This window comes from Schistocerca gregaria, chromosome 3, assembly GCF_023897955.1.
Source record: "Schistocerca gregaria isolate iqSchGreg1 chromosome 3, iqSchGreg1.2, whole genome shotgun sequence".
NCBI classification, from domain to species: Eukaryota; Metazoa; Arthropoda; class Insecta; order Orthoptera; family Acrididae; genus Schistocerca; species Schistocerca gregaria.
Window position 1 is genome coordinate 496,929,274 of NC_064922.1, and position 24,850 is coordinate 496,954,123.

General features: G+C 41.9%; 1 protein-coding gene across 1 annotated transcript in view; it reads left to right on the plus strand.

The window, feature by feature from the left end:
• LOC126355443 (acetylcholinesterase-like) overlaps window positions 1-24,850 on the plus strand; it is a gene marked incomplete at its 5' end in the record, with an annotated part of 69,430 nt that overhangs the window by 14,932 nt on the left and 29,648 nt on the right. Inside the window, one exon of the mRNA XM_050005751.1 lies at window positions 4,003-4,188. Coding sequence (XP_049861708.1) covers window positions 4,003-4,188 — 186 coding nt within the window. The remainder of the gene's footprint in view (window positions 1-4,002; window positions 4,189-24,850) is intronic.

The following is a 24,850-nucleotide window of genomic DNA, read 5'->3' on the forward strand; positions in this document are numbered from 1 at the left end:
GAGCGAGGGCGTATAGTGGGCATGCGGGAGGCCGGGTGGACGTACCGCCGAATTGCTCAACACGTGGGGCGTGAGGTCTCCACAGTACATCGATGTTGTCGCCAGTGGTCGGCGGAAGGTGCACGTGCCCGTCGACCTGGGACCGGACCGCAGCGACGCCCGGATGCACGCCAAGACCGTAGGATCCTACGCAGTGCCGTAGGTGACCGCACCGCCACTTCCCAGCAAATTAGGGACACTGTTGCTCCTGGGGTATCGGCGAGGACCATTCGCAACCGTCTCCATGAAGCTGGGCTACGGTCCCGCACACCGTTAGGCCGTCTTCCGCTCACGCCCCAACATCGTGCCGCCCGCCTCCAGTGGTGTCGCGACAGGCGTGAATGGAGGGACGAATGGAGACGTGTCGTCTTCAGCGATGAGAGTCGCTTCTGCCTTGGTGCCAATGATGGTCGTATGCGTGTTTGGCGCCGTGCAGGTGAGCGCCACAATCAGGACTGCATACGACCGAGGCACACAGGGCCAACACCCGGCATCATGGTGTGGGGAGCGATCTCCTACACTGGCCGTACACCTCTGGTGATCGTCGAGGGGACACTGAATAGTGCACGGTACATCCAAACCGTCATCGAACCCATCGTTCTACCATTCCTAGACCGGCAAGGGAACTTGCTGTTCCAACAGGACAATGCACGTCCGCATGTATCCCGTGCCACCCAACGTGCTCTAGAAGGTGTAAGTCAACTACCCTGGCCAGCAAGATCTCCGGATCTGTCCCCCATTGAGCATGTTTGGGACTGGATGAAGCGTTGTCTCACGCGGTCTGCACGTCCAGCACGAACGCTGCTCCAACTGAGGCGCCAGGTGGAAATGGCATGGCAAGCCGTTCCACAGGACTACATCCAGCATCTCTACGATCGTCTCCATGGGAGAATAGCAGCGTTCATTGCTGCGAAAGGTGGATATACACTGTACTAGTGCCGACATTGTGCATGCTCTGTTGCCTGTGTCTCTGTTCCTGTGGTTCTGTCAGTGTGATCATGTGATGTATCTGACCCCAGGAATGTGTCAATAAAGTTTCCCCTTCCTGGGACAATGAATTCACGGTGTTCTTATTTCAATTTCCAGGAGTATAGAACAAGGAGACAATTTCCCTAACCAGAAACGCTATTTTTAATATGTATATATTGAATACATTTATTTTCATATTTTCGTGTAATGCATCGCACAGCGCGGATCATTGTGAGACAGGTATTTGAGCCAGGCCCGAATCGAAAATATGCACACGATTAACAAACATTGCTCTGATATACCGACCAACTTAAGTGGCTTTTGGGCGGTTTTCCGAGCTCGTTTATGCAAATGTTGAGCTGCTTCCCTGTCTCTGCCTCAGAAAGCACTACACATTTACAGCAAAAATATGATGCCATGAAGAACCAAGTTTACACCAGGGTCAGCCACGACCTGCAAAATTTAACACATGCCCAATGTGCTGCCTGTATGTGTCCCGAGGTTCGGCCTGTCTAGGCATTATTCGGTACGTCTCGACTTTGCTCGATCATTCTCGGTATAGCGCGACATTCCATTTAGCAGAGCGATTCGACACTTTCTTCCAGCACTTTGTGTGGCTTGTTTTGGTCGGCAAGATTTTCTTCAGTTTATGTAAATGTTATTTATCCTTCACCATTTGTTCACGGTGAAACAGGTACTTCTAATGAAAATTGTTAATTTTAACGTATTATCCAAGAGCATAAACGATAGATCGATTACAAAGATGTACGTGTGTAAGAACGCTGCGCTATCGCTGAGGCAGAGTATGTGTAAAATAGAGCTTATGTTAGCTCGCACACTGGTAGGCAGTGGTTGCTCTGGACTAGAAGGGCTTGCGCGCCAGAGGCTGGCAGTGTCTGTTGCCATGCTCCGAAGTGGACAGCCGCATAGTATTAAATATTCAGTGTAATAATTTCAGTGTTGTGTATTGATGATTTATGGAAGAAAAAAGATTTAAGTATAATTAAGGAAATGCTACAAATATTATTATGAAATTTTTATGAAGAATCTGTCTACATATTGTTACATCGATCTACAATAAGGCAACCAGTATGTATTTATGCGCTTTTGCTGTAGAACGAATTTGAATAAGACCAGCTTTATATGTGACCCCAAGTTTTTTTTATTGTTTGCGTAAATGTAATTTTTATGATATGGCTTAACAATTTCGATTCACTTCACAATGTAGTATGGTTTTCAAGAAAGATATTACAGTAATTCTCCCCAATCATGTTCCGCCTCTCAGTTCCAAGTCGTTTTCATTTAAACAAATTCTCAAATTGTCTCAGTCAAATATCTTGCATTTTCGCTTTTGCAACTGTAGTTAGTTTAGAGTGCTGAGAGCAGAACAACGCGTTATCCAACGTGACACAAATACGAGGTAAGAAATTTAATTCACACAGTTCATAGATTTTTCGCATAGGGACCACTTTTGTACTTATTCAGATTTACAGGGCCGTAGTGAGATCTATTAGACCTGAATGCACTTACCTCTAATTTCTCATTATCGCGCACAGGTTTTAATTAGTTTGGGTTTTCTGGTATTGCTTTCTTGCTAGTCTACAGATAGTTTAAAACAGGCTCAGGTAAAGATACAGATACACGTAATCAGATATGCAGTCAGCACACCACTTGATAAAACTGTTCTTTGTTAGACATAAACATCACACCTTACTTAAGACCCAAACGTTACAGTGGTCTGGGTGGCATCTGCTTTTCCCACTATTTGGCCGGCCGCGGTGGCCGTCCGGTTCTGGCGCTGCAGTCCGGAACCGCGGGGCTGCTACGGTCGCAGGTTCGAATCCTGCCTCGGGCATGGGTGTGTGTGATGTCCTTAGGTTAGTTAGGTTTAAGTAGTTCTAAGTTCTAGGGGACTTATGACCTTAGATTTTGAATCCCGTAGTGCTCAGAGCCATTTGAACCATTTGAACCCACTATTTGTTTTATGTGGTCATTCCACTTACAATCGTTATGGATAGTTATTCCGAGATATTTTACGGCAGGTACTGTTTCCAGCGGTTTGTCATCAACAGTGTAGCTATACAGTAGTGGATTTCTTTCCCTACGTATGTGCAATATGTTGCATTTATTTACGTTCAGGACCAACTGCCAGAACCTACACCATTCATCAGTTCTCTGAAGGTCATTCTGCAAATCGTTACTATCTTCTTGCGTCGCTCCTTTCTTATAGACAACCGTATCATATGCGAAGAGTCTTAGAGAACATCTGACGCTTTCCGGTAAATCATTTATATGTACTGTAAACAGTAACGGTAAGCAAATCGTGCTCCTATACTCGATGAGTTCTTTTTTTTTTCATTAAACGGTAGTGCTTGGAACGTACTTCCGTTACAAACGCCATTTTGTAGGCTACATAAAGCGCCGCCACCTTTAGGGACTTCATGAAACTGTAGGAGCAAAAGCGGGAATTTTCCATGATGCTTCACAATAAATTCTCCATTTTTTCAATGGAAGTTTATCGAGAAAACATGTCTTGCATTACTTATTGTTAGTTAGAACTTAGAACTACTTAAACCTAACTAACCTAAGGACAATACACACATCCATGCCCGAGGCAGGATTCGAACCTGCGACCGTAGCGGTCGCGCGGTTCCAGACTGAAGCGTCTATAACCGCTCGGCCACACCGGCCGGCACTCAATATCTTATGTAGCGATACAGAAAGCAAAAGAAATGTAAATGTACTTTATTTCACACCCTTCAGAATGATTTAAATCAATAAAACGAAATGCATACGGTAAGATACACATTGTCTAGTAGTTGGCGAGACGAATTATAAATACCTCTAATAATAGAAAAGCTATAAACATACTACAAACATACCTCTTACTTAGAGAAGTTGAGTTTGTAACAGTACATTAAACACACTACTAATAAAACTTCATTACAGAAACTTCGCTTATCGTTCGCACAGTGTAAGAGCCATTCGTTGTAGGTTTTCTCAGTACGGGAGATGAGGTCGTCCCTGGCAACGCTGGCCTCAAGGATCAGCAACTGGCGCTTACCTGGGTGCAGCGCAACATCGCCAACTTCGGAGGAGACCCCGACCTGGTGACGCCTTTCGGACAGAGCGCGGGGGGCATGGCCGTGTCCTTCCACCTGGTCTCACCTTTATCTGCAGGTAGCTAACTATGTCATTTGTCTTCTCGATCTTACGTAGTTGTTTATTTATCTTCCAATATTTCAATATTCTTCGGCGCTTTCAAAATCGTAAATTCAAATGTTTCTGAACGCTACAGTTTATAACAGTCAGTATTTAAATTTCCTTGAAGATATAAGAAGATGATGCACTGTCTATGACATAAGTTTGGAATTACGGTACTTTTTCAGTACAAAAACTTATGTCATCATCAGTCATTCTTCAACCACTGTGATATACAAATCTCTTCCAGATTGCTATTCGTAATCCAGCATAAAATTATACAATAAGTAATGCAAGACATTTTTTCTCGATAAACTTCCGTTGAAAAAATGGAGAATTTATTGTGAAGCATCATGGAAAATTCCCGCTTTTGCTCCTACAGTTTCATGAAGTCCCTAAAGGTGGCGGCGCTTTATGTAGCCTACAAAATGGCGTTTGTAACGGAAGTACGTTCCAAGCAGAGAGCTGTCATCGAGTTTCTTTTGCGGGAAAACCAGATCATCGCAGATATTCATTGCCACCTGGAGAATGTTTACGGAGACCTGGCAGTGAAGAAAAGCACTGTGAGTCATTGGGCGAGGCGTCTGTCGTCATCGGAACAAGGTCACGCAAGCCGTCCGGTCTCCCGCGTGACGGCCAGCCGCACACACTTGTGATCCCTGAATCGTCGGAACGTGCGGACACTCTCTTTCGTGGTGATCGACGGTTCACAATCAAACACCTCGGTGCACAACTGGACGTCTCTGTTAGTAACGCTGACACACTCGTCCAGTTCAGTACTTAAAAGGGGTGTGTTCGCTGGGTTCCTAGCTGCCTACACACCTTCCGACCTCCATCTGTTTGGCCTAATGAAGGATGCTCTCCGGGGAAAGCAGTACGTGGGTGATGAAGAGGTTTTTGATGCAGCAAGAGTGGTACCATGCGGCATACAAGTCCGCCCAGTAAGGTGGCGTAAGGACGTCGCACTGGACGATTTTTTTTTTTTTTTTGAAAAAGGAAGTTTTATAGCCGGAGGAATGGGTAATAGTATGGTGTACTGGAATTCTGAGTAAAACCAACCATTTTTCAGAATAAGGGTTGTATTAATTATTGAACGCCTCTCCTATTTCCCCACTTTGACTATAACGTTCTCTTGCTAGGCGCTTACAGTCACGGTTTTACTGTTTGCTGGCGTCACTCCTTCACCTTCCGTCAAGTCGACGTCAGTAAATATTCTTGACAACCTGGATAGGTCAGTCAGTTAGTACAATGCCATTGAAAGACAAAGTCCTACGTCCGAGTCCCTGGGCCGCACACAGTTATGATTAGCAAAGGGTTTCAGTCCCATTTCTTATCTGGATTATTTCAACTTTAACGAATAATTCTTCAGTAAATCTGCTAAATTCCATCATATTGTCCTCTACCATTGCCTTTCCTCTCACTAACTTATACTTTGTTCCTTTTGAGTTATTCGGAACAATCGTTTCCACTGCCCCTTTGGCGTCTCTCATTTTATGAATGATCTCCGCGTTGTAACTCCACAATGTTAAAACGGACGCTACACACTATTTACAGACATTTCATTTTAGGTTCGTTAAAAATCTGCTCTTAAACAAGAAAGGGTTTTCAAGGAAAGCAGCTGGTATACACTGATATTATTAGTATTATAACAATCAAACCAGAACTAGGGCTTAACAGAATGAACAGGTCAAGGAGTATAGAAATACAGAGAGATCATGGCACAAGAAAGTATGAAAATTGAGTGCCTAAAATTGTAATAAATTATCCAACAATAGGGAAAAGGTCAATATGTAGGAAGATGTGAAGAGATCAAATAGTAAGTAAGCACAAATAACAGATGCACTGAAGACGGATCAGGCATATGCCTAATAAACGAGGAAAGAAGAAGCGATGGAGAATAAGATATTAAATTTTCCGAAGGAATCAAGCCAATTTATTCTCTTCTCTGTTTCTTTCACCGTTCATGTGCTTGACATTTTCAGTTGTTATATACAAGAATTAGTCGGGTTGATCTATACCTCACGGTTAATCTTCACTCTTTTAAGTTCAGAAAACTAGTACACTGACGGAAAAAATCACAACACTAAACAATAATTAATGTAGAGTAATGAAATTACGGGAATACATTTGTTAGGTAACATATGTAAGTGATTAATATCGCAGGTTAATGTAAGCGTAACGTAAGACATTGCAAACGTGAAATGCTGGTACATAAATAACCTGTGTAAGCGCCAGAATGCATGAAAACTTGCATGCCTTGTGTTATACAGGTGGTAGATGTCAGTTTATGGGATGGAGTTCCATGCCTGGTGCACTTGGTCGATAATACTAAGACGGTTAATGCTCATCACGTTACCTTCCAATAGGAGTGTGGATGCTCTCAACGACTGTGATATGACTTTCAAAATGATGGAGCACACATGTACAGTGGCTACATTCCTGCCAAGTCTTTCTGCAATATCACAGAAGGAACATCCAGCTTTTCGCAGTCCTATTACACGACAACGTTCAAACTCAGTGAGGTGCAGATAGTGGCGTCTTTGTCGCCTTAAAGGCATTCTTGCCTACCATGAACAATCACAAAGACAACTAACGCTCATCAGCGTTACAGCGTGTTTTTAAAGCAAACCTGATTTGCATCCTCATAGTGGTGCTATTAGCGCTACTCTTATGCGACTGGTGCGAAATTTGAAGAGACATCATATTTCATCATATTTCAGATATAGAAACACGCCAACCAACTTTCGCTTTTGCCGCTGCTATTGTTTTCCTTCCTTATATATCACGTAGTTTTCAACTCTACTCGCATTCCCGTTTCTATTGAATTCATCTATTATTTATTAAAATAAATTTCTCCAGACAAACGAAACAAAAGAATGAATTCACTAACGTAAAGCGATACAGATACGATTCATGGATTCGTATTTTATCATTTTAGTATAATGTTTTAAAATTCTGTTGAAAGTAGTGCGTAAAACATTTAGTAAAACGGATTATACATGTATATTGCGTTTCCATGTATGCATTAACCGTTACTCTGAGTTACAGATGCCGATTCTCTACTAGTCGAAAAACGACGAAAAATTTGAATATTATATGATCATGCCATCGCGGTGATACATCTGTGAACGTATTGTATTGGTAAAAAATTTCATTTTGTTTTATAGCCTTCTCTGCCTAAAATACCACCTGCAGTCGTGTCTGAAAGCGTCGGATGTCATCCTGAGAGCTGTGGTTGTACGCCACTACCAACACTTGTTGTAGATAACTAAAAGATGTTGCCTTAATGCAGATGAAACTTCGTAGCGTACCACATACGCTCAGTGGGGAACAAATCGGGAGACTGCACTGTCAGAGGATCTGGTAAATAGCTGGGACAGCTTGTTGTTTAATAGGAGACATGTTTGTACGGGCGTAGTCCTGCTTAAAGATTACGTCTCCCTCACGTTACAGAAACGGCAAAAGAAGGGGTTGGACAATAGTCAGGATGGGTCCACAATGTTGAATCTTTATTCACCAAACTGCACAGGTGAACCAGGTATGGGAAAATTTTTCTCCGCAGTTTTTTGCCGGTTTGGGGAGACAGGTGGTACGCCTGAAGGTCTAAACCAAAGAATATTGTGCCTATTTCCTAGGGTTTATTCGCAATATCTTCTCAATGTCTCATGGAACGACGGCAATGACACTCTTGATGGTAATCTGTCCGTCAGACAGGGACGTTCAACTGAGATGACTCCTTGATGGTAGCGATTTTGACGTTATCCCTTTTCTCTTATCATCGTCAAACTGGCACTTAGACAAGGAAACTTACTATTGTGCGCAAAGGCGGCTTTGTTTGTCGGTCACACCAAGCTAACCATGCTTTTCGACATTAGAGATATGGCTGAGGCTGTAACCCGCAATGGAGTAAACAGTCATTGTGGAACTCCAACTACCAATTTCCTACAAAGAGTTGCAGCTACAGCCAGGGATATGTGGGATAAAGAATTGTAGGAGTCGTCTAGGGCTAGAGACAGGACCTATCGCAAAAATGCCTTTCACTACCAGACGTCGCTTGCACGACGACTGCCGACGTTCACAGTGCATCAGAACTACCTGCGCACACCTAACGTTCAGTAACGGCAGCTTCAAGAAACTTCTACATGACGTGAGCGTACTTAAAAATTATGTGTACAATTACACAACATAAAAATTTCAATGTCTGTCCTTGGGTTTTAAAGTATATTTGCTTTGCGCATGTGATGGTTGACACCAGCTATATTTTCTTTTCCACCGGTGGATTGTTCTACTGTTAATAATTTCTTCGATTATACAATATCTTTAGCAGAAGAACTACAATTGGTGGCAGAACGATATTTGCACATTCCGCACGAAATACCTGTTCTGAAATTTTCTCGATAGGCGTATTTCTTCACATTCAACCAGTTTTAGTGTTTTCAGCAATTCTGTTGCAAACATGTGACTGTTGAAGCTGCTGCTTCTCTCTTTCTCTCTCTCTCTCTATCTCTATCTCTCTCACTCTCTCTCTCTGTGTAGACAGACTTCCACATTCTTCCAACTTACTACCAATAAATCGACACCTACAATTTGCCTTACACGCAAGTAAGCATTTACAGCGTAGCATGAAACTGGTAGAATGTTGCAACATATTTTCTTTATTACATTATAGTTTTACTTGTTAAGACAGCTTTCTCATTAACAGCTTCCAGTGATACCAATCAAAAAACTGTGTAGTGTACAATTATCATAGACAACGGCTACACATGGTATTATGTCCAGAGTGACATATGTAGTCACTACTTGATACTTCCCAGTAGTCTCCGCTGCTCTTGCCTGTGTGCACTTGCAGTCGACCATCATTGACGTCGAGGCAGAGTCTTCTCTGTTAAAAGAACACAACATTATGCCAAGCTACCTACCAGCTCTGTCTTTCATATCACAGGAAGCGGCTGCTCACTGGTTAGCCGCCGACGCTTCAAGTTCTACAAGCTGCGATTCTCCAGGAGGACCATTCATCTACCCAATATCCTCGATATGACCAGACCACACTCTAGCGGTCCAGTGTGCAATAACCACTACAGATGGGTGGAGGAGTCGTTCTCAGAGTTTGTCGGCACACTGTGGGTTCCATGGATTCAAAAAATGGCTCTGAGCACTATGGGACTTAACGTCTGAGGTCATCAGTCCCCTAGAACATAGAACTACTTAAACCTAACTAACCTAAGGACATCACACACATCCATGCCCGAGGCAGGATTCGAACCTGCGACCGTAGCAGTCGCACGGTTCCGGACTGCGCGCCTAGAACCGCGAGACCACCGCGGCCGGCGTTCCATGGATTGCTGAGAGCTACAGGAATCCATCTGAAGAGAAAATGACTGTAGCAAGGCAGTCGTCCATCTGGAAAAAGCTGTGTGCTACCAAGCCTCAGTTCAACCCCAGGACCAATAGTGGTGCATCTGGACTCTCTGAAGGGATGACGGTGGAGCAGAAGCAGGCTCATGGCGAAAGCCAACACTGAAGCGGATGCTGAATCGATGACTTATCCATTAGACCGGATGACATACAAGCCGGATTGCCAGTATTTATATGTGCCGAAGCGGGTTTGTCATGGTGTGAGTGCCACAAATGTCACATACGCTGCGTACCGGTGCGTCTCTGGCTTGGTTACACGTTGGTCACAAACTCTCAGGCGAGCACCAGCTGGTGTTTTATTAATGTTGGGTGGTTATGGTATTTTTCATGTGATGAAGGTTATTTCTTATCTGGGTTTACACTTTGATTATTTTTGGTTTCTTTTAAGTGGGTGCTGTGGTGCAGCATCTTGCAGCAAGCAGCTGCCTATGGCAATGTGCCCCCATGCGTTGGCTCGCGTCGTTACTGCGTGAACCAACACAGAGGTTAAGATACCGTACTCGCGTTCAAGGTATCTTTGGAAATCTTTGGATCAGAGAAGGCAAAAGAAACGGATAACATTGCCTCGAAATTTCTAAAATAATCAGGAAAGTGGCTACCGAACATTTAATCCAATTAGCTGCAGATTTTATGAAACTGTTCAACCACAGTTACCATTAGACTATACAGTGCTCTCTCTTCATAAGTGATTTTTTAGACTCGTCCAGATGTCTGCAAGGTTACGGAACAAAACCGGAAATGAGAACTTTAGCCGGCCGGGCGGTTGTAGGCGCTACAATCTGGAACCGCGCGACTGCTACGGTCGCAGGTTCGAATCCTGCCTCGGGCATGGATGTGTGTGATGTCCTTAGGTTAGTTAGGTTTAAGTAGTTCTAAGTTCTAGGGGAATGATGACCTCAGATGTTAAGTCCCATAGCGCTCAGAGCCATTTGAACCATATGAGAACGTTAATTTCGTTCGAATGCATGCGAACCTTCAGCGTTGCTAAAATTTCGTCTTTGTTTTTTTTTTCTAAGCTCAAGAATATTATGAGGAGTGCATAGAAATGTAAGAAAAATATCAAAAGGGAAGGACACAAGGCGCCATTAATTTGTGGGTATTAACTAGTGGAATGTCAGCTGCTCAGGCTTAATAAATAAGCTAAGCTGTTTAAGAAACGTGGTCCTCTGAAATTTCATTTCACAATATTGTATATATAATTGTCAGCAACATGCTGACGTATGTTTATCAATAATTTTTTCGGTAAAAACCGATTTTGGATCAGTTGTTTGTGAGGTAAGAGTTCAAATTGATTGAAAACATTGTAATTGTGCATATCAATGTACGGGAATTATAAACAAGAATTCACTTAAAGTTTGGTCCTCTTTATTTAAGAAATTATTTTAATTTTGTCTATTATGTACTCTCTCTAGAAGCACTGTTAATAAAATTAGTAACCACTGTGTCCTGCAACTCAAAGGTTTACTTTATTTGGGTATTGTTTTGACAATAATGCACAACTTCCGGTTGTTGATTTACTAATAATGTCTCTACAAAGAGAATTGTGCACTGAGATGACAGCAGCCATGGGATACCTCCTAATATCGTCTCGGGCCTCCAGCAACTCGACCTGGTATGGACTTAACAAGTCTTTGGAAGTCCCTCTAGAAATACTGAGCCATTCTACCTCTATAAGCATCAATAATTCTGCAAGTGTTGCCGATGCAGGATTTTGTACACGAATTGATTTCTCAATTACGCCCGTAAATGTTCGATGGGAGCTATGTCGTGCTGTCTGGTTGGCCAAATCATTCGCTCCAACTGTCCAGAATGTTCTTCAAACCAATCACAAACAATTGCGGTGCGGCAACGCCGCGCATTGTCATTCATAAAAATTCTATCGTTGTTTGGCTGCACATGGTCTCCAAGGGGCTGGACGAAAACATTGCAGTCAATGATCGGTTCAGTTGGGCCAGGAAATCCATTCCACTCAATGAAAAAACAAACCGCACCATCAGCTTGCACAGTGCCTTGTTGACAACTTCGCAGGATCTGTGCCACACTCGGCCCCTACCATCAATCAGCTCTGTCTTGCCGTAGTCTGGACTCGTGTGACCAGGCCGCGATTTTCCAGTCGCCCAGCGCCCAGCCGATATGGTTGAACCCAGGAGAGGAGCTGCAGACGGTTTCGTGCTGTTAGCAGCGGTGCTCGCGTCAGTAGCACATTAACGCCAAATTTCGCCGAACTGTCCTAACGGATACGTTCTTCGTACGCTAACATGCCATTGTTGCTACGGTGAAAATCCCTCACCATATCAATGATATTAATTACAATTCCTGTGGAAGAATTGGATATCACTCACTGAATGAAACGTATGCTACGTTGAAAAGTATCAGCTGCCATATGTTTGACATTATTAAACAGAATACAGAGGTTTCTTTAGTGAACATTGCAGTGAGAACAATAAGCTATGAAGCAGCAGCACTAGACGTTAAGAGAACGAGTGATGCACAAACCTTTAAATATCAAACTTCGAGTTGAATAACGCAATGAAATTAGCAGTAAAATCAACTAAATCGACGATGAACAAGACAATTTAGTCACGCTTTATCAGAAGAATTGTCAACGCAATAAAAATGGGTTATTTGACGATATATTTACAATGAAAAGAAGTAAATCCAGTATTTTACTTATGGCATCATACGACATGAGCATTTAAGACGTCCGCCTATTATCGTTAGCGATAGCACTGATATATCTCTTAGTGAAAGTATGCGGACTTCACAGGGTGTAGCATTTTGTATTGAAAAATGGTTAGTTCGTGACAAAATGTAACGTAATATACCTGACGGGAGCCATACAAAATCACTGTTTGAACTATTTTTTTTTTTCTTACGTTTTCTGGTCATCGGTCTATAAGTGATTTGATGTGTCCCATCACGATTTCCTCACATAGCCCAGTCTTTTCATGTACGAGTATCATCTCTCCACAGTTACTTTCTTTTATGTTTTTCTGTATATGTATTTATCCTTCATGGCTCCCTTTAGTATTACGGAAGTTATTTCTTGATGTCTAACAAACGTTGTTTCATCATATCGTTTCCTGCAGCAAATGCTGTTCACATATTCCTGTTCTTAAAGATTCTATGGAGGATTTCTTACCTTTTTAGTTCATTTAATTTTCATCATTCTCCTTTTACACCACATCTCAAATCACTCGATTATCTTCTTTTCCAGTTTTTCCACAGTCTATGACTTACTTCCATATGATGTTGTGCTCTGTACCCGGACCAGAATAACGAAGTGAGTCACATCTAACTGTTCACAGGGCTGCTACCTCAGCAACAGCCAATTAGAGAACGAACTTGGTCGCACGTCCTGTTCCTTTCACCCTTGTCAAATCTCTCTGCCATTCCAGGTAGCGCCTCGTCTGATGTAGCCAGCTGCGTATGACACTCGCGGCTTGTAACGTAAACAGCTGTGGTCGTTTCGTTGCGTGCTTTAGTGTTTTGAGGGGCGAATTTGTATGGCACTACAGAATGTGCCTGTATTGGAAGTGAGCAAAAAGGTGTGACTGCTATACGGAATGTTCAGCGATCTGCCCATATTTTGCGTGGTCAATGCACGTGAGTGTGTGGTCAGTGTGGGAATATTTGGAGAAGGAGAGAGACAATGGTGCAACTCTATTGTCTGTAACGAAAGTAGTCGAAAGAACTGCAGACGCTTTGAAGACACATTAAAATACTAAAAATACTACCATCAGCATTTGTAAGGAGAAATATTGTGCAGAATGGGAAGAACTTAGTTCCCCCAAACTGCAGACACCCTGTAAAAAGAGAAGGACAGAACCACGCATAACAAAATGGACTCTTTTCAACAAGATTCTAAGATTCTCTTCTTCGCCAAATACATGGATATTACCGAAAGAAGATCCAGCTACAAAAAATCTGTGTGGTACTCTTCGCGAGACATCTTCACTCTAATTCACATGTACTATTTTTCTTGTTTGTAGTATCTTGAGTTCCGTATAAGTCAGTAAACTATTTCATTGTTTCCACACCTCTTGTTGTTGTTTTTGTTGTTGTGGTCTTCAGTCCTGAGACTGGTTTGATGCAGCTCTCCATGCTACTCTATCCTGTGCAAGCTTCTTCATCTCCCAGTACCTACTGCAACCTACATCCCTCTGAATCTGCTTAGTGTATTCATCTCTTGGTCTCCCTCTACGATTTTTACCCTCCACGCTGCCCTGCAATACTAAATTGGTGATCCCTTGATGCCTCAGAATATGTCATACCAACCGATCCTTTCTTCTGGTCAAGTTGTGCCACAAACTTCTCTTCTCCTCAATCCTATTCAATACTTCCTCATTAGTTACGTGATCCACCCATCTAATCTTCAGCATTCTTCTGTAGCACCACATTTCGAAAGCTTCTATTCTCTTCTTGTCCAAACTATTCATCGTCCATATTTCACTTCCATACATGGGTAAACTCCATACAAATACTTTCAGAAATGACTTCCTGACACTTAAATCTATAGTCGATGTTAACAAATTTCTCTTCTTCAGAAACGCTTTCCTTGCCATTGCCAGTCTACATTTTATATCCTCTCTACTTTGACCATCACCAGTTATTTTGCTCCCCAAATAGCAAACCTCCTTTACTACTTTAAGTGTCTCATTTCATAATCCAATTCCCTCAGCACCACCCAACTTTATTCGACTACATTCCATTATCCTCGTTTTGCTTTTGTTGATGTTCATCTTATATCCTCCTTTCAAGACATTGTCCATTCCATTCAACTGCTCTTCCAAGTCCTTTGCTGTCTCTGACAGAATTACAATATCATCGGCGAACCTCAAAGTTTTTATTTCTTCTCCAAGGATTTTAATACCTACTCCGAATTTTTCTTTTGTTTCCTTCACTGCTTGCTCAATATACAGATTGAATAACATCGGGGAGAGGCTACAACCCTGTCTCACTCCCTTCTCAACCACTGCTTCCCTTTCATGTCCCTCGACTCTTATAACTGCCATCTGGTTTCTGTACAAATTGTAAATAGCCTTTCGCTCCCTGTATTTTACCCCTGCCACCTTCAGAATTTGAATGAGAGTATTCCAGTCAACATTTTCAAAAGCTTTCTCTAAGCCTACAAATGCTAGAAACGTAGGTTTACCCTTCCTTAACCTAGCTTCTAAGATAAGCCGTAGGGTCAGTATTGCCTCACGTGTTCCAACATTTCTACGGAATCCAAACTGATCTTCCCCGAGGTCGGCTTCTACTAGTTTTTCCATTCGTCTGTAAAGAATTCTCGTTAGTATTTTGCAGCTGTGATTTATTAAGCTGATAGTTCGGTAATTTTCACATCTGTCCACACCTGCTTTCTTTGGGATTGGAATTATTATATTCTTCTTGAAGTCTGAGGTTATTTCGCCTGTCTCATACATCTTTCTCACCAGATGGTAGAGTTTTGTCAGGACTGGCTCTCCCAAGGCTGTCAGTAGTTCCAATGGAATTTTGTCTACTCCGGGGGCCTTGTTTCGACTCAGGTCTTTCAGTGCTCTGTCAAACTCTTCACGCAGCATCGTATCTCCCATTTCATCTTCATCTACATACTGTTCCATTTCCATAATATTGTCCTCAAGTACATATCCCTTGTATAGACCCTCTATATACTCCTTCCACCTTCCTGCTTTCCCTTCTTTGCTTAGAACTGGGTTTCCATCTGAGCTCTTGATGTTCATACAAATGGTTCTCTTACCTCCAAAGGTCTCTTTAATTTTCCTGTAGACAGTATCTATCTTACCCCTAGTGAGATAAGCCTCTAGTTCATTACATTTGTCCTCTAGCCATCCGTGCTTAGCCATTTTGCACTTCGTGTTGATATCATTTTTGAGACGTCTGTATTCCTTTTTGTCTACTTCATTTACTGCAACATAACAAATGCGCAAATTACAGCTTTTGAAAAATCCTGTAATACTACGCAGATGCGTAGTAGATGTCCACACATTAAATTCATTCGATACGTGCAAACAGTTCTTCGTTATTCTGCATCAATGATGGAAAATATAAATTTGGCAAAGGAAAGAGGAAGTAAATTTTAAATACGGGTTTTTAAATTCCACCTTCTGTACACAATCTATTTCTTTAGTCTATACCCTAACATGTTTCAGCACCTATATTCATCTTCTTACAGTCTATATTTGAAAGATACCTTTCAAAAATAGTAATGCAATCAAATTATTTTAGTTAAAGTGCAGTAAGCATCTTCAACTGGGTTTCGACTGATGTATGTCATCTTCTAACACGTCTCTTCTCAAAGCTCATAATTCAGAGCGGAAACTTCATCGGACAACCGCTCTCCATGGAATGGGCCCGGAGACACGCCTTCAGATTGGGTACTGCCCTGGGATTCGAAACTGATGACTCTGAACAGCTGGTGGACTTTTTACGTTCTCTCAACGCTACTGACCTTCTGCTAGACACCTCACTCTTCCTGACAGATTAGGTACTGCATATACTGCTCCAGTCACAATACGCATAATGTCAACTATTGTGAATGAAAGTAAGCGTTGTAACGGTAAGTTGTAGTTATGATAGGACTTAGTTACTCCTCCTTGTAGTACAAGTATCCCTCACCGGTAACAATGATGAGGAACAATGGTCGATGTTGCTTACGAGCTACCTAATGACTACCAAGCAAACGGTCAACAGCTAAGTTTTCTGGCTTGTACTTCAAGTGTGCAACGATAATTCACGATGTTGGTAATTATTGTGCTGGCCAACAAAGCCCAACGTAGGTTAGAGTTCAGAATATCTCCACCAAGCAGAACGGTATAACTAATGGTGGCTTATTGTTCACTTCAAATTGAATCTCTTAAATGACAGACTTTTCCCTTGTCGTGCTTCCTTTAAAGACATTCTCCTTGTAGGTGGTACAGATGTTTCGGATTCTCTCCACATAATGGTTAGAAAAGAGGAATTTGTAATAAGGATGTCTGATTTATAAACTGGAGTATACAAACCGCATTTCACATCTTTTTCACAGTTACATTCTAAAACACTTCAAAACCCGTAGAATATTGAAAGTAATTCGATTATATTTAAAGTTTCTCTTCGCCGGCTTTCTTCTAAACCCTAATTTTTCCCCTTCCTCTATAGCACCTAAACCATTCAGATGTTACATGTACCTTCTCCTTTCCCTAAAACCTCTTTCTTGTCTTTCGCACACTGTACTTTATGCCGTAATCCTCCTACTTTTCGAAATGTAGCTGATTTGGGACGGGAGAAAGCTCACGTTGCAGCACAAGTTGAAAACTGTTAAACTTTGGCTATTTGCCCCAAAACGAATTTTCTCTCTGCAGCGTAGTACAAATGAACTTTATTTCACCTTTTTGCACTTTGTTTTTATTTATTGACGGGTATTAGTAATGAATTCCCATGCTTTCCGTGCCATATTCGTACTTCAGTCAATGCTTCTTTATAATTTTCGTTTTTCATTTGGTTGTCAAGCACAAAATCAATGTAAGCTATGATTTTGTATTCGTTAAATAATATAGAATAGAATGCAAAGATCAACATGTGGAGCTGGTTTTCATTTGTGAAATTTTTTTTTACTTACTCCCAGGTTTGTCTGTGGTGCCGTCTGTAGCCATTAATCCTTCTGTTCTGGGCCTACTTCGGTTTTCTGAAGCCATTTATTTCTTTGTACCTATCTCCCTGCTTTTCTGTTGTCACTGTCGCAAGCTGTTCTTTTGCTGATTTTGATGGTGGCATGACAGCAATGAGTTTCTGATGTAACAGTTTGTGGCCCAATTCCCTTAATACTCCCATAACCAGCCATTTTCTACATCTGCATCTATATCCATACTCCGCAAACCATTGTGAAGTGCATAGCATAGGGTACGTCCTGTTGTACTAGTTGCTATGGCTTTTCCCCGTTCCGTTCAAGTATGGGGCGTGTGAAGAATGACTGTGTAAGTGCCTCTGGATGTCCTGTACTTAATCTAATCTTGTTTTCAACATCCTTATTGGAGCGATGTGCATAGGGTTGCAAGGCCGGCCGGAGTGGCCGAGCGGTTCTAGGCGCTACAGTCTGGAACCGCGAGACCGCTGCGGTCGCAGGTTCGAATCCTGCCTCGGGCATGGATGTGTGTGATGTCCTTAGGTTAGTTTAAGTAGTTCTAAGTTCTAGGGGACTGATGACCACAGCAGTTAAGTCCCATAGTGCTCAGAGCCATTTGAACCATTTGAACCATAGGGTTGTAGTATATTCATAGACTGATCATTTAAAGTCAGTTCTTGAAACTTCTTGGGATAATTTACGTCTATATTCAAGCCTGCAAGTTCAGTTCTGTCAGAATCTCTGTGACAGTCTCCCGCGTGTCAGATTAACCTGTGAACATACGTGCTGCCCTTCTCTGAATACGTTCAATATCTCCTATTAGTTCTATTTGGTACGGGTGCTACACTTTTGAGCAGTTTTCTAGGACAGGCCTCGCTAGTGACTTGTAAGCAATTTCCTTTGTAGACTGGTTACAATTTCTTAGTATTCTACGAATAAATCGAAGTCTGCCACTTGCTTTACCGGCGACTGAGTCTATGTAATCGTTTAATTTCATGTTCCTACGAAGTGTTGTACCCAGGTATTTGTGTGAGTTGGCCGATTCCTGGGTGCTACATTTTATCGTTGTGTGAAGCGCGGCAGCTTTACATTTCTGTACATTAACTGTTTTCGTATTTTCCTTCAGGCAAGTTTTTAATATACCATCAGCTTTCTTTGTCTTCGCGAGGGCCGGGATGCGTTCGGGAGTCGCTTGCGGTTAATTCTACACTTTTGGAGTGCAACAGAGTTCTGGGCGATGGAGGCGGGTAGGCGTGAAATCAAGTTCTTAGATTGATAACGAAGAAATCGGTGGTGGGAGACAGTATCCTCTATGTAGTGCCCACAATAAGCGGTACACAAGCAAACAGCCAATGTATTAACAAACGAACAAAATTTATTAGAATAAATAGAAACTTAATAATGAGAAAGCTTGGGACTCTTGAAACAAACTACAGTCTTCTATTTAAGCACAAACAGTCTCAGAAGAAGACAACAAAGTTTTCTAATTTTGAATTATCTTACTAAAGGAAAAACCCATATGAAGACTTATGAGTGAAACATAAACATAGTCCAGATTTCTGGTAATGAGGAAAACCAAGTGCTGTACTGCGTCTTGGCTCTAAAAGATAGGAAACAATCTGTGATCATAAGTTCTTAATACATTTCAGATAAGCACTGTCGGAGGAAATTTCTTGAGTCACTTAGAGAAATAACTAAGTCTGTTCAAAGTTCACAACACATCTGGGGTAGTGACAAAGTCCGCAATCCGGTGGAAAACGGTTAGAATCTAAGTTTCAAAGAAGAAGTTCTATGCCCGGTGATGCCACACAACAGGGAACTACAGAAGTATTCCGAAATCTAGAATCAGTTTTCCTGTCGAGGAGGGAAGACAGAGACCACTTGCAAGATTCAGGGCAATAATGGCGATCGCGGCGTAACGACGACCTGCGAAAGAGCTCCTGATTGTGGAATTGCAATAACAATTCGGCGCCTGGCCCAGAAAGGTCGCTCGGTAGGACTCGCTATCTAGGGCCCAAGCACTGCCAGAAATACAGCCCTTGCTGCCAAGATACATTCTGTCTTGCTTCCTGTTACGTGGCTAACGTTAGAATGAGATCCAGAAACCACTCCTGGTGCATTGGTCGCCGTCTGCTGTTCGTCTGTGCCTAGTAGCCCCCGAATAACTTCTGCAGCAAACAGGCTGCCTGCTAACTGGGATGTAGTCTGGGTTGCAGACCAAGTAGGCGCAAACACTCTATTAACTTAACGCATTACAATGGAAAAGAATGGAACTTACGAGCAAAACTGCCAGGAGAGAGCCAACTGAAAGCCGTAGTTACCGGCATCTCACCAACCCAGACTACTTTCACACTTAAGCAAACATCAAAAATAAAACTCAACAGTTCAGAAAGGAAGGGAATGAGTAAGAAGAGGAACAGCTATTTAGAAACTGGCCCTGAAAAAACATAAATTGCATGTGCAGTTGATATTGACGAAATAGACGCTGCTCTTAAACAACTGAAAAACCATACGGTACCAAATGTGGATGGCGAACTAGCAAATTTAAAAGAAAAATTGGGATCAAAAACTGAAACCTGTTTGATGGAAATAGTTGACTCTTCAAAACTAAAGAAAGATGTGGAAGGAGGCAATGGTGATTGTAATACTTAAACCAGGGAAAACCACAGACGATCCGAAGAACTGTACATCTATCTCTCTTTTATGTACAACCTACAAACTGTTTGGGTAGAGGCCTCGAGACTACAGCCACTTATCGAAATACTACCAAATCTGCATCACTGTGCATCTCATCAATAAAGAAGGTAAGAGCAGGTTGAACCTTAAACTCAGCGGAGGCCAATTAAACAGGAAAACACCCTGAAGTACTTAGGAGCTAAATTTGACTATACACTTCCCTTCAGGCACCACCCACACGGTGACAATTATCGAACTATGTGAAATAAAATCGTCATCACTTCTGAACGGTTTGCATCAGGACGTTCAAGCTGCACGGTTGGCCGCGGGGCATAATGGGAATTAGTATGCGCGTTGTTGCTTGGTTTAGCGACGAAGCAAGCTTTCATTTCGGCGTGTTCGTCAACAAGTAAAATTGGCGCTTTTGGGGGCTGAGAATCTGCATTTCGCGATCGAGAATTCTCTTCACCCTCAATGGGTGACAGTATGGTGTGCAACGCCCAGTCACGGAATAATGGGTGCGATATTCCTTGATTGAACGGTGACTACCGAACGGTACGTGAAGGCTTTGGAATACGAATTCATTCCCATTACCCAAAGTGACTTTGATTTCGACAACTTGTGGTTCATACAAGACAGAGCTCGACCCCATTGAAGCAGGAGAGTTTTTGATGTCCTGGAGGAGTACTTTGGGGCCCGCATTCTGGCTCTGGAGTGGCATGGGCTTCGATTGGCAGCCACATTCTCCGGATCTGAACACATGCGACTTTTTTCGGAGGGGGGGGGGGCGGTATATTAATGACAAGGTGTACAGCAATAATCCCGAAACCATTGCTGAGTTGAAAACAGCCATTCAGGAGGTCATCGACGACATCGATTTTCCGACACTTCTGCGGGTCTTACGGAATTTCGCAATTTTTTCTGCTCCACATCATCGCCAATGATGGAAGGCATATCGAACATATCATAACCTAAATCCAAAAATCTGTGGTAACGTTTACAGGTCGAGTAAAGTGTGTGCACTGGCGTAATGTGTAACTAATTTACGTTTTTTCATGTAGTTCAATTGGAAGAAGTAAAAGAACACTGAATTCCAGGAACTATAATAACCAAACTAGCAGGTAGCTCATGGGAGGCGAATCAAACGCTCTGCGCACATCAGCATTTGCACTGGTATCTAGTGCTGCAAAATACTGTGCCCAAGTATACGTAACGAACGCCTCACCAATAAGAGTTGTTGTGGATCTAAGTGAATCATCGAAGATCAAAAATGGCTCCCCGAAACCGATCCCCAAAACCTGGCTACCAGTGCTAGCAGTATCCAACCACCAAACATCAGACGGGAAGCTGCAATAAAAAAAGAGTGGAAGAAGATATCAAACCAATCCGATCTCCCAATTCATCATCATTTACACACAGAGGATCGACTGAAGTCGAGAACACCTGTCTGGAAAACCACCCAAAGCCTAGAATTGTTGAAGAATGAACGGATTGCCAGGAACACTGGTAAGGAACAAAATGGATTCCTTATTGCTGAAGTGACTAAATGACTTCCTGCATTGATCTTCCAAGAAGACTCTGGACAATATTAAACTGGAACGGCTGCTGTAAAATCTTTATGAGAAAGTAGGTGTTGCGAATGATCCTTTCCATGAGTGTCGTGAACATGAAACTATGACCCATTTTTTAAATTGTGTAATTTACAGTTCCATTGGAGACGGAATTAAAGATATCCACAATGTTTCCAGAGAAGGCCTCTTCAACATATGAAGTCACCAGAAATTGGAATTTTGTTTCTCTGACACATTCCGTTGTTTTTATTCACTATTCGATAGTATACCATATGGAAACCGTTCGTTGTAATCCAAGTTAATGCCATCATATCGTAGTAATGCCATCATATCGTAATTTTTCCTCTTGAAGAATTTGTAATGTTTTTAATTAGATGGCTACCGAAAGATTAAACATCAATAGTAGCAGTCGATTTAGAAGAGATAGGGGATCCAGTATTAGAATCGGAATTTAAAAGATCTTTGGAGGACTGACGGTCAAATAAGGCAGAAGGGATAGATAACATTCCATCAGAATTTCTAAAATCATTGGGGGAAGTGGCAACAAAACGACTATTCACGTTGGTGTGTAGAATATATGAGTCTGGCGACATACCATCTGACTTTCGGAAAAGCATCATCGACACAATTCCGAGGAGGGCAAGAGCTGACAAGTGCGAGAATTATCGCACAATCAGCTTAACAGCTCATGCATCGAAGCTGCTTAGAAGAATAATATACAGAATAATGGAAAAGAAAATTGAGAATGAGCTAGGTGACGATCAGTTTGGCTTTAGGAAAAGTAAAGGGACGAGAGAGGCAATTCTGACGTTACGGCTAATAATGGAAGCAAGGCTAAAGAAAAATCAAGACACGTTCATAGGATTTGTCGACCTGGAAAAAGCGTTCGACAATATAAAATGGTGCAAGTTGTTCGAGATTCTGAAAAAAGTAAGGGTAAGCTATAGGGAGAGACGGGTCATATACAATATGTACAGCAACCAATAAGAGTGGACGATCAAGAACGAAGTGCTCGTATTAAGAAGGGTGTAAGACAAGGCTGTAGCCTTTCGCCCCTACTCTTCAATCTGTACATCGAGGAAGCAATGATGGAAATAAAAGAAAAGTTCAGGAGTGGAATTAAAATACAAGGTGAAAGGATATCAATGATACGATTCGCTGATGACATTGCTATCCTGAGTGAAAGTGAAGAAGAATTAAATGATCTGCTGAACGGAATGAACAGTCTAATGAGTAGACAGTATGGTTTGAGAGTAAATCGGAGAAAGACAAAGGTAATGAGAAGTAGTAGAAATGAGAACAGCGAGAAACTTAACATCAGGATTGATGGTCACGAAGTCAATGAAGTTAAGGAATTCTGCTATTTAGGCAGTAAAATAACCAATGACGGACGGAGCAAGGAGGACATCAAAAGCAGACTCGCTAAGGCAAAGAAGGCATTTCTGGCCAAGAGAAGTCTACTAATATCAAATACCGGCCTTAATTTGAGGAAGAAATTTCTGAGGATGTACGTCTGGAGTACAGCATTGTATGGTAGTGAAACATGGACTGTGGGAAAACCGGAACAGAAGAGAATCGAAGCATTTGAGATGTGGTGCTATAGACGAATGTTGAAAACACGGTGGACTGATAAGGTAAAGAATGAGGAGGTTCTACGCAGAATCGGAGAGGAAAGGAATATGTGGAAAACACTGATAAGGAGAAGGGACAGGATGATAGGACATCTGCTAAGACATGAGGGAATGACTTCTATGGTACTAGAGGGAGCTGTAGAGGGCAAAAACTGTAGAGAAAGGCAGAGATTGGAATAAGTCATGCAAATAATTGAGGACGTAGGTTGCAAGTGCTACTCTGAGATGAAGAGGTTAGCACAGGAAAGGAATTCGTGGCGGGCCGAATCAAGCCAGTCAGTAGACTGATGACAAAAAAAAAAGTTGCAGTTTCGTAAGAGTTGTCGTCATAGTTCGTATAGCTTTTCGCACAAATGAAAATATTTTTGCACCTAAGTGTTACTACAATATCTAGTTCATTACACATACTATGCATATCACGATTTCTGCAGTGAATTTGGTTGTATTGCAATAGTTCAGCAACGACCTACGCTTCTTGGAGCCAACTGACGCTCTGGTGAGACAAGTGACAGAAGTTGCCGAGCTGCCAGTCGTCTACTACGAATTCGACTATCGCGGAGAGCACGTGAACGTCACACAATGAGGTAAGTACGAAGAGGCTACACAAACGTATTTTAAGAGCGCGTTATTTTACGTAACATTTCGTTCAGTTAGAATGATATTAAGAGATAACAATTTCAGTACATTTCCTCTGAAATTATGCAATAATACTTCCATTTTTTGCACTTATTAGTACTAAGACCTAAGAAAAATTCCGCGTTATTTCAATTTTTCTTTCGTTTCCGAAGGTGCTTACATATAAGTTGAGATAACTCACAAATTAAATTAAATGTAATGTGATACTATAATGAAAATCGACTAGTGTATAGTAATTTTTTAACTGGAAGGAAGTTGAACGTGGTCTCTTCCAAGAAGGACTCAATAACAGAGTGCTTATTTTTCATTTGTGTTTCATCGACAAATCCTCTTTCCGACCTGTACAGTATATGGCAGAATTCTGAGATGCTTCTGATCATATCATACTCAAATAGTTCTCATTTCTGAAAGAGTTTTGCGCACAAATACGTCTTGATATAACATGTGAATGGTGGATGTTTATTACATTTTTTTTCCTTTCCGAAAGTTCGTTACTGACAGATCTGTCGAAAGTAAAGAGATATATGCTGTCTTAGCGGTACTGTCTGTGATACTTCAGTAGCATCAGTAATCATCCAAAAGTGGTTAATTTTAACTCGGAAAGAGCCACGGTGATAAAAACTAAATTACGTGATTATTAAACATGATAGTTACCACTTCTGACTATAAAAGAAATAGTGAATGAGATTGCAAATTCAAGTGTTCCTTACGCGCAAGAATGAGAAAATTTGAAATTCTGATTGTAAAATTTGGCAGCCGTAAGCGCCAAATACCTTTAATGTTGTTTATCTCTGAATCCTCTATTTCTAGTAATATTAGACACTGTCTGACAAAAAATAATGCATCCACAAGACATGGTAGGATGTGAAAATAACTTCGTACACGTACAAACAGTCGGCGCGTAAGTAAATAGTTCTAGATTTGCAATTATATGTGACAAGTAGAACGACCACCAGAGCCCGTTAGTAATGTGCAAGTTTCTGTTATTATGGTTGGGTACGTAATAGAAGTGGTTGACGTCATATGTTGAGCTAACACTTCGAAGGAGATATTGTCAGGACCTGTTTAGCCGGCTGGTCGAAACGTGCAACATCCAGATTTGTGGGGCA